Genomic DNA, 15,888 nt, shown 5'->3' on the forward strand with positions numbered 1-15,888 from the left:
ATATCACAATGAACCTCCCATAATGAAACTCCCTATCCTGACTGTGGACGATATTAGAGAGGGGAGGCACAGCTGCTCAGGATAGGATGTTAGCAATGCCAAGACCCAACACCTGAAGGTACCACACTCATCTGTACAAACAATAGTGTCAGATGATCATCCTAATCAACGCCAGATCTCCTTTTATAGTCAGGGACTGAAAAAATGTCAGAAAGTGTTCTTAACTGACTTGTTAAGAACAACGCAGCCGTCATACTGCACAGAAAGGAGAAGCGTTCTGTCTCCTAGAGATGAACGTAATTTGGTGCGAAAAGTGCAAATCAATCCCAGAACAACAGCAAAGGACCTTGTGAAGATGCTGGAAGAAACAGGTACAAAAGTATCTATAGCCACAGTAAAATGATTCCTATATCGACATAACCTGAAAGGCCGCTCAGCAAGGAAGAAGCCACTGCACCAAAACCACCATAAAAAAAAGCCAGACTACGGTTTGCAACTGCACATGGGGACAAAGATCGTACTTTTTGGAGAAATGTCTTCTGGTCTGATGAAACAAAATTAAAACTGTTTGGCCATAATGACCATCATTATGTTTGGAGGAAAAAGGGGGAGGCTTGCAAGCCGAAGAGCACCATCCCAACCGTGAAGCACAGGGGTGGCAGCATCATGTTGTGGGGGTGCTTTACTGCAGGAGGGTCTGGTGCAGTTCACAAAATAGATGGCATCATGAGGGGGGGAAATTATGTGGATATATTGAAGCAACATCTCAAGACATCAGTCAGGAAGTTAAAGCTTGGTCGCAAATGGGTCTTCCAAATGGACAATGACCCCAAGCATACTTCCAAAGTTGTGGCAAAATGGCTTAAGGACAACAAAGTCAAGGTATTGGAGAGGCCATCACAAAGCCTTGACCTCAACCCTATAGAAAATTGTGGGCAGAACTGAAAAAGCGTGTGTGAACAAGGAGGCCTACAAACCTGACTCAGTTACACCAGCTCTGTCAAGAGGAATGGGCCAAAATTCACCCAACTTATTGTGGGAAGCTTGTGGAAGGCTACACGAAGCATTTGACCCAAGTTAAACAATTTAAAGACAATGCTACCAAATACTAATTGAGTGTATGTAAACTTCTGACCCACTGGGAATGTGATGAAAGAAATAAAAGCTGAAATAAATCATTCTCTCTACTATTATTCTGACATTTCACATTCTTAAAATAAAATGGTGATCCTAACTGACTTAAAACAGGGAATTTTAACTAGGATTAAATGTCAGGAATTGTGAAAAACTGAGTTTAAATGTATTTGGCTAAGGTGTATGTAAACTTCTGACTTCAGCTGTAGATTGATTGTTGAGAATAATGGGGAAGTCAGCGAGGCCTATCATCTGATGGATTTGCATATAGCCTATGAGTAAAGGGATATAAACCATCAACTAATCGCAACTATAAACCATAGGTCTACAATAACACTGTAAAAATCACGTATTAACCCTTAATAATATTATCTGACCTAAAGCCAATTCGCACAAGGGCAGATGATTCACTGGGTGTTGATTGGGACTACAGTACAGAGGAATTGTGCTGTATGTGGGGTCTGTTTGGAGTGACACATGACAGTTTAATAATTGAATGACAATCAGTGATGTTTGGTCACATACTGCCACCTGGTGGATTTATGAGAGAATGAAGACATGTGACCAGATTCTGGCAACAATACATTTTGCTTTCAAAGTCCACATTTATCTTTATTTTCAACCTGGTCTCATTGATTGGACGTAACATAGTAAATGTATGCGTTGGCATATTAAGCGAATGTCTAGCAACCCAAAGGTTGCCCGTTTGAATCTAATCACAGATAACTTTAGCATTTTAGCAACTTTGCAACTACTTACTAAATTTCAGTTACTTTGCAACTACTTAGCATGTTAGCTAACCCTTCCCCTAACTTTAACCCCTAACCCCCAGCCTAGCTAATGTTAGCCACCTAGTTAGCGTTAGCCACCTAGCTAATGTTAGCACAACAAATTGGAATTCGTAACATATCGTAAATCAGTGGAAGCTAGTGGGAGGAGCTATAGGAGGATTGGCTCATTGTAATGGCTGGAATGGAATGAAAGGAACAAAGTCAAACGTGGTTTTCTCAGGGGCACACAATTTTCACGCCATTTCGGTGCTATACATCACGGTGGGCGTAGATTTCAGCACGCATACGGGTGCACATAGTATCAAGAACAAGACTGGTGTCATGTAGAAAATGACAGCGGATCAGATATCCATATCATGGAATCTATTCAACACACAACTAAAGCCATAGAGCACAGTTTGACAATTTGGCCACGCCTAACTACAGTAATGGATGTTACTGTTTCATCAGGGAGACATAAAAGATGAAGTAAACAACTGTAATCAAGTTTGCTATTTCATGCAGCCACAGAATAGAGAGATGCTAAACAAATATTTTGTATTCAAATTTCGCATTGTTTAAAGTTGAGAAATGGCCTATTATCGTGAGACTGGGTGTGTATGTATGCCTCCAAAATAATATGGTAACATTGGCCTCGTGCATATGCCCTCAAACAAATAAATAAAACCAAGGTCATCCAAAATCCATCAGATTATGAGTTTTTTTTTATTAAACCAGCAACGCAAATAATTAATCTTAGTGATTGACACAATACTGATATTTGTATATGTTGACTAACTAATCGCATTGAAATTAGATTACATTTAGTCATGATCAGTTTCATATATTTCATTTAAGTACATTTTGTAGGTTGGCGTGATAGCGGCATTGACGTTGTTGGTTGGTTAGCAAACAAAACTTGACGTTACAAATTAACTTTGGGGGAAACTGGTCCAGCCACTTGGTAGCTAGCTATTGTTAGTTCAAATAAAGCAACATGATGTACTCATATTAAAGTGCAACTGTAAACTATAAACCCACCACAGTTAGATTTATGAATTACGTCCTAGGTGGAGGGTTCTCGGTTGAACGTGGACGCTCATCATCCGACAGTCCTAGCACTTTGAAACCCACGCCCACCGTGACGTACAGCACCATCCACCCGACGAAACGGCTTGAAAAGAGTGTGTACCGTTTCTCTCACCTTAACCTGTCATGTTCACAGAGAATGACATTTGCATTGATTAGTTATCGGGGTCAAAGCTGCGTATGGGATATATCAGAGAGAATTAAGGAGCATGAATCTTGTTTTGCACATGAATGAAATTGCATTATTGGACACCATCATTATAAAACAGATGTAAAGGCATTTCCGGTTTCGGGACTATGCCTTTTCCGCCCTGATGCCCTTGTAGCTATGGAAACGTCCACCAGCCTGTTCACCCCTTCAGACCAGGCACTGCGTGTGATGTAGCTAGGGAGATGGTTTATGTGTGCCAGAATTACCGATAAATCAGACGTTTCAAGATGGCGTTACAACGACTGATGTCTTTTTTCATCCTTTACTCGATTCTTGGTAAGTTATTTTCATTTCCACTAAGATAAGGTGTAGTTTAACGGTACGTGTTGTGCATCGCAAATGTATTAATTCGCAGACATGGCTATGCTTTGTTATGAAAATGATCGCGCTGACTAGTTAAAAGGTTTTCCTACTATCCTAGCATACTAGTAGTAGCTTGGCCGGGTGTAAACATGCTGAGGATGAGCCACACAATTATTAGATGGTAATTCATTTTCTTTATACATGCGTTATAATCACATTGAAACGCTCACACAATCCTCAGCAGTTTTTCGTTAATATTTAAATAAAGAGAGAACAGGTTGTGCACACTGCTTTTGTATCTTCTAACGTTGAGCTCTCTTCATCTGTCGCTCAAAATGTGATGATGATGTCAACCGTTATTTCCATCCAAGCTGTCAGGTAGGCCTACATTTCATTGTATGAATTATTTTATTCTGCTAAAGACTCCGCTACCGCACGGCAAGCGGTACCAATGCACCAAGTGTTGAACCAACAGGACCTTGAACAACTTCTACCCCTAAGCCAGAAGAATTCTAAACAAGTCTGCTAAATATCTAACCAAATGGCTACCCGGATTACCTGCATTGACTCTCTTGCACTGACTCTATACACATACACTACATGACCAAAAGAATGTGGACACCTGCTCGTCGAAGATCTCATTCCAAAATCATGGGCATTAATATGGAGTTGGTCCCCCCTTTGCTGCTATAACAGCCTCCACTCTTCTGGGAAGGCTTTCCACTAGAGGTTGGAACATTGCTGATGGGACTTGCTTCCATTCAGCCACAATTTCATTAGTGAGGTCGGGTTCTGACGTTGGGCAATTAGGCCTGGCTCGCAGTTGGCGTTCCAATTCATCCCAAAGGTGTTTGATGGGGTTAAGGTCAGTTCTCTGTGCAGGCCAGTCAAGTTCTTTCATACTGATCTCGAAAAACCATTGCTGTATGAGACTCGCTTTGTGCACGGGCACATTGTCATGCTGAAGTTGGAAGTTGCAAGCACAGAATAATCTAGAATGTCATTGTGTGCTGTAGCGCTAAGATTTTCCTGAATTGGAACTAAGGGGCTTAGCCATGAAAAACAACCCCAGACCATTATTCCTCCTCCACCAAATTTACGGTTGTCACTATGCATTGGGGCAGGAAGCCTTCTCCTGGCATCCGCCAAACCCAGATTAGTCCATCGGACTGCCAGATGGTGAAGCGTGATTCATCACTCCAGAGAACTTGTTTCCACTGCTCCAGAGTCCAATGGCGGCAAGCTTTCCACCACTCCAGTCGATGCTTGGCATTGAGCATGGTGCCAATGTTTGTCTATGGAGATTGAATAGCTGAGTGCTTGATTATATTCACCTGTCAGTAACGGCTGTGGCTGAAATAGCTGAATCCACTAATTTGAAGGGGTGTATACTTTTGTATGTATAGTATACACACAGACTCAGCACTGGCGCTCCCTGTATATAGCCATGTTCGTTTCTACTCCCTATATATAGCCATGCTATGTTTACTCATTCTTTTTATTTGTTATTCACTGTCACTATTTCAACAGCAAAAATTATTACATTTTTTGTATCTTTTTACTCATCCATAGGGGATCCGTAAGTAAGTATTTTACTGTCTACAAAGCATGTGACAAATACAATTTGATTTGGCTGCTTTTACAGTGGCTGTGTTATAATGTCTGGGAAATGGGTTTTGAAAAAAGATATAGATAGATGGATGGATGGATGCACTGGATCAACAGCTTGGGTCTTTTGAGAGAGAGAGAGAGAGAGAGATCCCTTTCTTTATGTAGGCTATACAGTGGAAAGCTTTCGGCTATGGAATGCTTTTATTCCAGGCACACAATAGCAATCAGCCATTGTCTTCTTAATTAACCACAGATTCTCTCCCACAGTCTGAAAACTGTCTGAGTCAACAAAGCCTCATGCAGGTGGGGGGATACAGTGAAGCTTGGACACTGTCTGCCTGTCTGTTTGTAGGCAGAAAAAAATGAGACGTAGTTTAAGCTATTTATAGACTAGTAGTTCATATTATTACATTTACATTTACATTTAAGTCATTTAGCAGACGCTCTTATCCAGAGCGACTTACAAATTGGTGCATTCACCTTATGATATCCAGTGGAACAACCACTTTACAATAGTGCATCTAAATCTTTTAGGGGGGGGGGGGGGGTTAGAAGGATTACTTTATCCTATCCTAGGTATTCCTTAAAGAGGTGGGGTTTCAGGTGTCTCCGGAAGGTGGTGATTGACTCCGCTGTCCTGGCGTCGTGTGGGAGCTTGTTCCACCATTGGGGTGCCAGAGCAGTGAACAGTTTTGACTGGGCTGAGCGGGAACTGTGCTTCCTCAGAGGTAGGGGGGCCAGCAGGCCAGAGGTGGATGAACGCAGTGCCCTTGTTTGGGTGTAGGGCCTGATCAGAGCCTGAAGCTATGGAGGTGCCGTTCTTATGTTCAGTCTAAGTACATTGTAAAGGAATTGAAGGTTAATGAGTGGTTTTACAGGGATAGGCTGTCCCTGCTCTGTTTACCAGAGGAAGATTTGCTGGACAAGCTCTTCTCGTATCTCTCAGGATGGCCAGTCACTTTTGTTGTAAAAATAGCTCATGATGTACAGGGGTTTGAAAGTCAGTCGCTGTGACGGAAGCTGAGAGTCAGATCTCATCAGCGCTCACAGCTGAGCTAATATGACTGAGTGCTCCACTTTGGCAGGATCCATGTTTTCTCCACTCTCAGGGCTGGCTGAAGCCTTTGAGGCAGTGATCAAACCCATCCTAAAAGCTTACACGTGTTCTCACAGTCTCTGAGAGGGACGTACAATAAAACTAGCCTATCCTCCACCAAACCGCCAGGTTATTGGAGTACAGGCCCATCTTGCATATGAGGGAATTGTCTTTCATGTGCATCATGAATTGATAACCAGAGACATTTTAAATCAGCCGCAGTGCTTTTATCTGTCTGGATTATACCTTGGAAGTGCTTAATACACTCAGATGAATTGTGCTCCAATACATTCCAGTCTTGATTTCACCCCTCATTAGGAGTCCTTAATATCGCTGGCGCCCACACAGAAGGAGGGACTGTTTTTATTACTCACTGTGTGTTATTTTAGTAACTCTTAAGCCTCCCTAAGTATATCTCCCAATTGTTTCATTTGAGAGTGTTTTGTAGAGTTAGGATAAGTGATGAAATGACACTAATACTGAGACTTGTGTTCCCCTTGAGATGTGCTCCGCCTGTCTCCACCTAGACATGAGAAATTATTCAGGAGAAATGGTTAATTTTGACCCTAAGGCTCTTTCTCACCCTCTCTGTAGCTATAGGCCTACACCTCCTGACCCTCTAATCATTTAGGCCTATCTGTTTAACGGGCATTGGCATTTAACGGGCATTTCTTGACTTTTACAGGCTACATTCCATCACTTGGGGTAATCCTCCGAACCACAGACAAGACTGTGTGGGCAAATGAATTTGAACGTAAGTCACTGAAACACTGACTAATTCTATCTGAATTATTTTTCTTCCATTGCCCGTCTGTCTGCCAGTCTCTTCTGTTGTCTGCCGGTGTTTTGACATCGTAGTATCACGGTTTTCTTTCCAGCTATTGAGTTGACCTGCTTGATAGAGTCCATCTCAACAAACAACCCCAGAATCGAATGGAAGAAAATCCAAAACGGCGTCCCTAGTTATGTGTACTTTCAAAATCAAATTTCGGGTAAGATTATTATTTTTTTAAGCCCCTCATCAACACCATATTGGCCTCAGAACTGTGTTATTATTCTCTGTAAGTGAATGAGAGGTTGGAGTGGGTTTTTGCCTCTCTATTAGGGGACTTGGAGCACAGAGCCCAGCTGATCCAGCCGGCTAACCTACTGATCCTCAACACCAGCCGTGCAGACACTGCAGAGTACCGCTGTGAGGTCGCTGCCATTGATGACCACAAACACTTTGATGAAATTCTAATCAGTCTTGCTGTCAGGGGTGAGGTCGTATTGTCATATTCCCGTGTCACTTAACCAATGCAGAGCTCCCACCTTGTCATTGGCCTGCGATATATGTGTGTCCGCTGGTCAATCTCAGTATAGGCCTAGTCAGTGTTAGGTGTGTTGTTGACCGATGTTTTAATCCTGTAGTAGAGTTTGCTGTGTTTTTTCAGTATTGTCTATTTCTAAGTAAAGACTGTGTTATGTGCTCACTCTCTCTCTAAAGAAAACTGTTCTTTGGGTGCCGCAGTATGACCTCTGCCCTTTGCCTATGTGTATGTGTGTCTTCCAGAGCAGTTGGGAAAAAGCAGAAGTTGAATTCCAGTCGGACCATTGTGTACAATTATTATTTATTTATTGTCTGTGCAGTAAAGCCTGTGGTGCCCAGGTGCAGTGTGCCTGTGGCGGTGACTGTTGGCACGTCCTCTGAGCTGCGCTGCCTGGAGAACGAGGGCTTCCCTGCTTCACAGTACCGCTGGTTCCGCAACAACGAGGAGCTTCCCCAGGACCCAAAGAGCAGCCCCAAGTTTATCAACTCCACCTACTCCATTAACGCTGACACGGGTGGTCTGGTAAGGAATTAATGGGACTGGGAGATTGAACGGAAACTAGATATATGAATATCATGTTTAATGAGACAGTAGATCCAACTGTTGGATGATGTTGGTACAAGAGAAAAGCCGTTGATTTTGGCATTTTTCCCTCCAGAAATTCCGCCGGATGAGGAAGGAGGATGCGGGGGAGTATTACTGCCAGGCAAAGAATGTAGCTGGACATGCACAGTGTCCCACACAGCTGATGGACGTCTGTGAGTAGGCCATGCTGCACTAAACACCCGACTGACATTCTTACTGCGACTATGTATTGTTTACATCCCCGTTACATCCCCGACATCCCCGTTATTTGCAAGAGGATGCGACGCAGGACAAAGAGCCGGATGTCTTGTCAGGACCCGGAGAAGGCGAGTGGGAAAGCTGCCATTACCGTCAATACTACTCGCCAACGTGCAATCATTGGACAATAAATTAGACGAGGTACGATCACGAATATCCTACCAACGGGACATCAAAAACTGTAACGGCTTATGTTTCACGGAATCGTGGCTGAATGACGACATGGATATTCAACTAGCGGGATATACGCTGCACCGGCAAGATAGAACAGCACACTCCGGTAAGACGAGGGGGGGCGGTCTGTGCATATTTGTAAATAACAGCGGGTGCACGAAATCTAAGGAAGTCTAGATTTTGCTCGCCTGAGGTAGAGTATATTGTGATAAATTGCAGGCCACACTACTTGCCTTGAGAGTTTTCAGCTATACTTCTCGTGGCTGTTTATTTACCACCACAGACAGATGCTGGCACTAAGACCGCACTCAGCCAGCTGTATAAGGAAATAAGCAAACAGGAAACCACTCACCCAGAGGCGGAGCTCCTAGTGGCCGGAGCTCTCCCTCGCCCTCCATTTTGTAAGTCCGACCACAATTCTATCCTCCTGATTCCTGCTTACAAGCAAAAATTAAAGCAGGAAGCACCAGTGACTCGGTCTATAAAAAAGTGGTCAGATGAAGCGGATGCTAAACTACAGGACTGTTTTGCTATCACAGACTGGAATATGTTCCGGGATTCTTCCGATGGCATTGAGGAGCACACCAAATCAGTCACTGGCTTTATCAATAAGTGCATCAAGGATGTCATCCCCACAGTGACCGTACGTACATACCCCAACCATGGATTACAGGCAACATTCGCACTGAGCTAAAGGGTAGAGCTGCCGCTTTCAAGGTGCGGGACTCTAACCCGGAAGCTTACAAGAAATCCTGCTATGCCCTGCGACGAACCATCAAACAGGCAAAGCGTCAATACAGGGCTAAGATTGAATCATACTACACCGGCTCCGACGCTCGTCTTATGTGGCAGGGCTTGCAAACTATTACAGGCTACAAAGGGAAGTACAGCCGCGAGCTGCCCAGTGACACGAGCCTACCAGACGAGCTAAATCACTTCTATGCTCGCTTTGAGGCAAGCAACACTGAGGCATGCATGAGAGCATCAGCTGTTCCGGATGACTGTGTGATCACGCTCTCTGTAGCCGACGTGAGTAAGACCTTTAAACAGGTCAACTTACACAAGGCTGCGGGGCCAGACGGATTACCAGGACGTGTGCTCCGGGCATGTGCTGACCAACTGGCAGGTGTCTTCACTGACATTTTCAACATGTCCCTGATTGAGTCTGTAATACCAACATGTTTCAAGCAGACCACCATAGTCCCTGTGCCCAAGAACACAAAGGTAACCTGCCTAAATGACTACAGACCCGTAGCCCTCATGTCCGTAGCCATGAAGTGCTTTGAAAGGCTGGTCATTATTCACATCAACACCATTATCCCAGAAACCCTAGACCCACTTCAATTTGCATAACACCCCAACAGACCCACAGAAGATGCAATCTCTATTGCACTCCACACTGCCCTTTCCCACCTGGACAAAAGGAACACTTATGTGAGAATGCTATCCATTGACTACAGCTCAGCGTTCAACACCATAGTACCCTCAAAGCTCATCACTAAGCTAAGGATCCTGGGACTGAACACCTCCCTCTGCAACTGGATCCTGGACTTCCTGACGGGCCGCCCCCAGGTGGTGAGGGTAGGTAGCAACACATCTGCCATGCTGATCCTCAACACTGGAGCTCCCCAGGGGTGCGTTCTCAGTCTCCTCCTGTACTCCCTGTTCACCCACGACTGCATGGCCAGGCACGACTCCAACACCATCATTAAGTTTGCAGACGACACAACAGTGGTAGGCCTGATCACCGACAACGACGAGGCAGACTATAGAGAGGAGGTCAGAGACCTGGCCGGGTGGTGCCAGAATAACAACCTATCCCTCAACATAACCAAGACTAAGGAGATGATTGTGGACTACGGGAAAAGGAGGACTGAGCACGCCCCTATTCTCATCGACGGGGCTGTAGTTGAGCAGGTTGAGAGCTTCAAGTTCCTTGGTGTCCAGATCAACAACAAACTAGAATGGTTCAAACACACCAAGACAATCATGAAGAGGTCACAACAAAGCCTATTCCCCCTCAGGAAACTAAAAAGATTCGGCATGGGTCCTGAGATCATTTTAAAGGTTCTACAGCTGCAACATCGAGAGCATCCAGACTGGTTACATCACTGCCTGGTACGGCAATTGCTCGGCATCTGACCGCAAGGCAGTACAGAGGGTAGTGCGTACGGCCCAGTACATCACTGGGGCTAAGCTGCCTGCCATCCATGACCTCTACACCAGGCGGTGTCAGAGGAAGGCCCTAAAAATTGTCAAAGACCCCAGCCACCCCAGTCATAGATTGTTCTCTCTACTACCGCATGGCAAGAGGTACCGGAGTGCCAAGTCTAGGACAAAAAGGCTTCTCAACAGTTTTTACCCCCAATCCATAAGACTCCTGAACAGGTAATCAAATGGCTGCCCAGACTATTTGCATTGTGTGCCCCCCCCCCCCTCCAACCCCTCTTACGCTGCTGCTACTCTCTGTTTATCATATATGCATCGTCACTTTAACTATACATTCATGTACATACTACTTCAATTGGCCCGACCAACCAGTGCTCCCGCACATTGGCTAACCGGGCTATCTGCATTGTGTCCCGCCACCTGCCAATCCCTCTTTTACGCTACTGCTACTCTCTGTTCATCATATATGCATAGTCACTTTAACCATATCTACATGTACATACTACCTCAATCAGCCTGACTAACCGGTGTCTGTATGTAGCCTCGCTACTTTTATAGCCTCGCTACTGTATATAGCCTGTCTTTTTACTGTTGTTTTATTTCTTTACTTACCTATTGTTCACCTAATACCCTTTTTGCACTATTGGTTAGAGCCTGTAAATAAGCATTTCACTGTAAGGTCTACACCTGTTGTATTCGGGCGCACATGACAAATAAACTTTGATTTGATTTAAATATGTCAGTGTGTCATACCGCTGCCACACTGAACATACTATTATGTGTTACCAAACCTGCAAGTGACTCACATGCATCTACTCTAGTGCACATTAATCATAGCGGTTGACATGGACATGTATTCCAAGGTCATTCCTTTAAGTCAGGGTTCCCAAACTGGTGGCCAGTGGGCTAAATTATTATGTTTTAGATTAATATTATATCTGATTGGGCTTCTTGCGGTCAATTTGCAGTCTACAAATTATTTGTAATTTTCCTTCGGCCCCCCTCCATCCTCTCACCCCCCAAAAATGTATTGTACCACGGCTGTAAGTTCTTTAAATTTGGGTTTATGTTACCCAGATCTCATCTCAAAATGCCCTGTTTGTATTTTCAGATGATGTCGACATTGTGTGGATTTTCCTGAAGGTGTTGGCGGCATTGGCTGGATTCATTGTTGTGATGGTGGGGGTTTGTCATGCACACAAACATCGCTGCTTCTCGTCCGGCAAGGATCTCACAGGAACCAAGTGAGTAGGGCTATGCAGTTTCAAATAGAGGTCGACCGATTAATCGGCATTGGCTGATTAATTAGGGCCAATTTCAAGTTTTCATAACAATCGTAATCGGCCTTTTTTAATGCCGATTATGGACAATTACATTGCAATCCACATGGAAACTGCGTGGCAGGCTGACCATTTATTACGCGAGTGCAGCGTCAAAAGGACCTTGTGGCTGCAAGAAGCCAAGGTAAGTTGCTAGCTAGCATTATACTTATCTTATAAAAAAACAATCAATCTTCACATAATCACTAGTTAACTATGGTTGATGATATTACTAGGTTAACTAGCTTGTCCTGCTTTGCATATGATCAATGCGGGGCCTGTTAATTTATCATCGAATCACAGCCTACTTCAACTTTGCCAAATGGGTGACGATTTAACAAAAGCGCATTCGACAAAAAAGCACAATCGTTGCACAAATGTACCTAACCATAAACATCAAAGCCTTTCTTAAAATCAATACACAGAAGTATATTTTTTTAAACCTGCACATTTAGTTAAAAGAAATTCATGTTAGCAGGCAATAATAACTAGGGAAATTGTGTCACTTCAACAGTTTGGGCCGCCTGGCTCGTTGCGAACTGTGTGAAGATCGTAATTAATTTGCCAGATTTTTACATAATTATGACATACCATTGAAGGTTGTGCAATGTAACATCAATATTTAGACTAAGGGTTGCCACCCGTTCGATAAAATACGGAACGGTTCTGTATTTCACTGAAATAATAAAAGTTTTGTTTTCTAAATGATAGTTTCCAGATTTGACCATATTAATGACCAAAGGCTCGTATTTCTGTGTTTATTATATTATGATTAAGTCTGATTTGATATTTGATAGAGCAGTCTGACTGAGCGGTGGTAGGCAGCAGCAGGCTCGTAAGCATTCATTCAAACATCACTTTACTGCGTTTGCCAGCAGCTCTTAGTAATGCTTGAAGCACAGCACTGTTTGACTTCAAGCCTATCAACTCCCGAGGTTAGGCTGACAATACTAAAGTGCCTGTAAGAACATCCAATAGTAAAAGGTATATGAAATACAAATGGTATAGAGAGAAATAGTCGACGCGTCATAATTCCTATAATAACTACAACCAAAAACTTCTGAACTGGGAATATTGAAGAACTGGGAATATTGAACCACCAGTTTTCATATGTTCTGAGCAAGGAACTTAAACGTTAGCTTTCTTACATGGCACATATTGCACTTTTACTTTCTTCTCCAACACTGTGTTTTTGCATTATTTAAACCAAATGGAACATGTTTCATTATTTATTTGAGACTAAATAGATTTTATTTGTGTATTATATTAAGTTAAAATAAAAGTGTTCATTGTTCATTCAGTATTGTTGTATTTGTCATCATTGTTGTAATTGTCATTATTTACCGATTAATCGGTATCGGCTCTTTTTTGGTCCTCCAATAATCGGTATCGGCGTTGAAAAGTCATAATCGGTCGACCTCTAGTTTCAATGTTTATCTGCCACGTGCACAGGATACAACAGGTGTAAAACAGTACAGGGAAATTCTTACCTTGAGAGCTCTTTCCAACAATGCAGTGAAAGTAATAGTAATATAGATAATAATAGAAAATGTAATTAAAAATAAAATGTAAAAATTAACCCAAAAAGTACGATATAGTATGAAAGGGAAAGGGGGATACCTAGTCAGTTGTGCAACAGAATGCATTCAACTGAAATGTGTCATCTGCATTTAACCCAAACCCTCTGAATCAGAGAGGTGCGGGGGACTGCCTTAATCGACATCCATTGTTCTGTACAGGGCTTTTAAAGCTAAATGGACCAGTTTAATAGTGACATATTATGTGCTGTGAATTGCTTAGTACGTCTTTGTGTGGAAATGAAGGATTTATTGTCTGTTTTAGCTACAAACTTCCAGCGCAGGATGATGGCGTTGACTATGCCGAAGCAGATGAGGTAAATAAAATTAACTTAATTGTGTTTTCTATATTATTATTATTGAGCTAAAGTGTAATCACAATGTATTATTAAAAATGACAAAGGAAAATAATTATCAACTGCAGGTGGATGTATTTTTTTGATCATTTATATTTCCATCAGGGTCACTTCCGTCACAAATCATCATTTATCATTTGACATCTGAGATAGAGGAGACACACTAAAGAGGAGACACACTGAAGAGGAGACACACTGAAGAGGAGACACACTGAAGAGGAGACACACTAAAGAGGAGACACACTGAAGAGGAGACACACTAAAGAGGAGACACACTGAAGAGGAGACACACTGAAGAGGAGACACACTGAAGAGGAGACACACTGAAGAGGAGACACACTAAAGAGGAGACACACTGAAGAGGAGACACACTGAAGAAGAGACACACTGAAGAGGAGACACACTGAAGAAGAGACACACTGAAGAGGAGACACACTGAAGAGGAGACACACTGAAGAGGAGACACACTGAAGAAGAGACACACTGAAGAGGAGACACACTGAAGAGGAGACACACTGAAGAGGAGACACACTGAAGAGGAGACACACTGAAGAAGAGACACACTGAAGAGGAGACACACTGAAGAGGAGACACACTGAAGAGGAGACACACTGAAGAGGAGACACACTGAAGAAGAGACACACTGAAGAGGAGACACACTGAAGAGGAGACACACTGAAGAGGAGACACACTGAAGAGGCGACACACTGAAGAGGAGACACTCTGAAGTCAAAAGAGTGTCAAATCCCATAATGGGGCTTCGTGTGAGAAATTTGAGCTGTAACATTGCACATGAACCTACAAGCTTGCCAAAGTTATCATAATGAAAAAGATCAATCATTATTTCAATTTTGCTTTCTGATAGGCAACTGCAACGTCATGTCCCTGTTAGTACACTGTTGACTTTTTTTGTAGCACAAATATGTTTCGTCCTCGGTCATTACTGTAACTAATTACAGTACAATTTTTTTAAAGCTGTGACTTTTGAACTTCCACCAGCATGTTCATCTTAACTGACGCTGGAACATTCCCCCATACTGTTTTTAGACAAACAAGGTTTTTTACTTCCTAAAATTTCTACAAAGTACAACAAACCTGTTTTAAAAAAAACAGTATTTCATTACCTCTGAATGCAAGCTGGACTAGTTTATGTTAATATGAAGGTAGGTTGTGTCAATAGTTTTATATACACTACCGTTCAAACGTTTGGGGTCACTTAGAAATGTCCTTGTTTTTGAAAGAAATCAAATTTTTTGGTCCATTAAAATAACATAAAATTTATCAGAAATACAGTGTAGACATTGTTCATGTTGTAAATGACTATTGCAGCTGGAAACAGCTGATTTTTAATGGGATATCTACATAGGCGTACAGAGGCCCATTATCACTAACCAACACTCCTGTGTTCCAATGGCACGTTGTGTTAGCTAATCCAAGTTTATCATTTTAAAAGGATAATTGATCATTAGAAAACCCTTTTGCAATTATGTTAGCACAGCTGAAAACTGTTGTTCTGATTAAAGAAGCGATAAAACTGGCCTTCTTTAGACTAGTTGAGTATCTGGAGCAACAGCATTTGTGGGTTCGATTACAGGCACAAAATGGCCAGAAACAAAGTACTTTCTTCTGAAACTCAGTCTATTGTTGTTCTGAGAAATGAAGTCTATTCCATGCGAGAAATTGCTGATAATTGGCCTCTGTACGCCTATGTAGATATTCCATTAAAAATCTGCCGTTTCCAGCTACAATAGTCATTTACAACATGAACAATGTCTACACTGTATTTCTGATCAATTTGATGTTATTTAAATGGACAAAAAAAAAGTGCATTCTTTCAAAAACAAGAACATTTCTAAGTGTCCTCAAACTTTTGAACAGTTGAATGCAGTATGTAGTACCAGTTTGGACACACTTACTCATTGAAGT

At 42.5% G+C, this 15,888-nt stretch overlaps 1 protein-coding gene across 1 annotated transcript; it reads left to right on the plus strand.

Annotated features, from left to right (window-relative positions):
* The first annotated feature begins 3,185 nt into the window (after positions 1–3,185).
* LOC106613020 (junctional adhesion molecule 3B) lies at positions 3,186–15,227 on the plus strand. Its single transcript, XM_014214848.3, has 9 exons — positions 3,186–3,480; positions 6,900–6,968; positions 7,093–7,206; positions 7,320–7,472; positions 7,844–8,046; positions 8,183–8,282; positions 11,822–11,954; positions 13,872–13,923; positions 14,068–15,227. Exons 1-9 carry the CDS (start codon positions 3,432–3,434, stop codon positions 14,101–14,103), a joined length of 909 nt encoding a protein of 302 aa, XP_014070323.2. The 5' UTR covers positions 3,186–3,431; the 3' UTR covers positions 14,104–15,227.
* Positions 15,228–15,888: the final 661 nt, after the last annotated feature.

The sequence above is a fragment of the Salmo salar genome, chromosome 09 (assembly GCF_965601325.2).
Source record: "Salmo salar chromosome 09, fSalSal1, whole genome shotgun sequence".
NCBI lineage: Eukaryota > Metazoa > Chordata > Actinopteri > Salmoniformes > Salmonidae > Salmo > Salmo salar.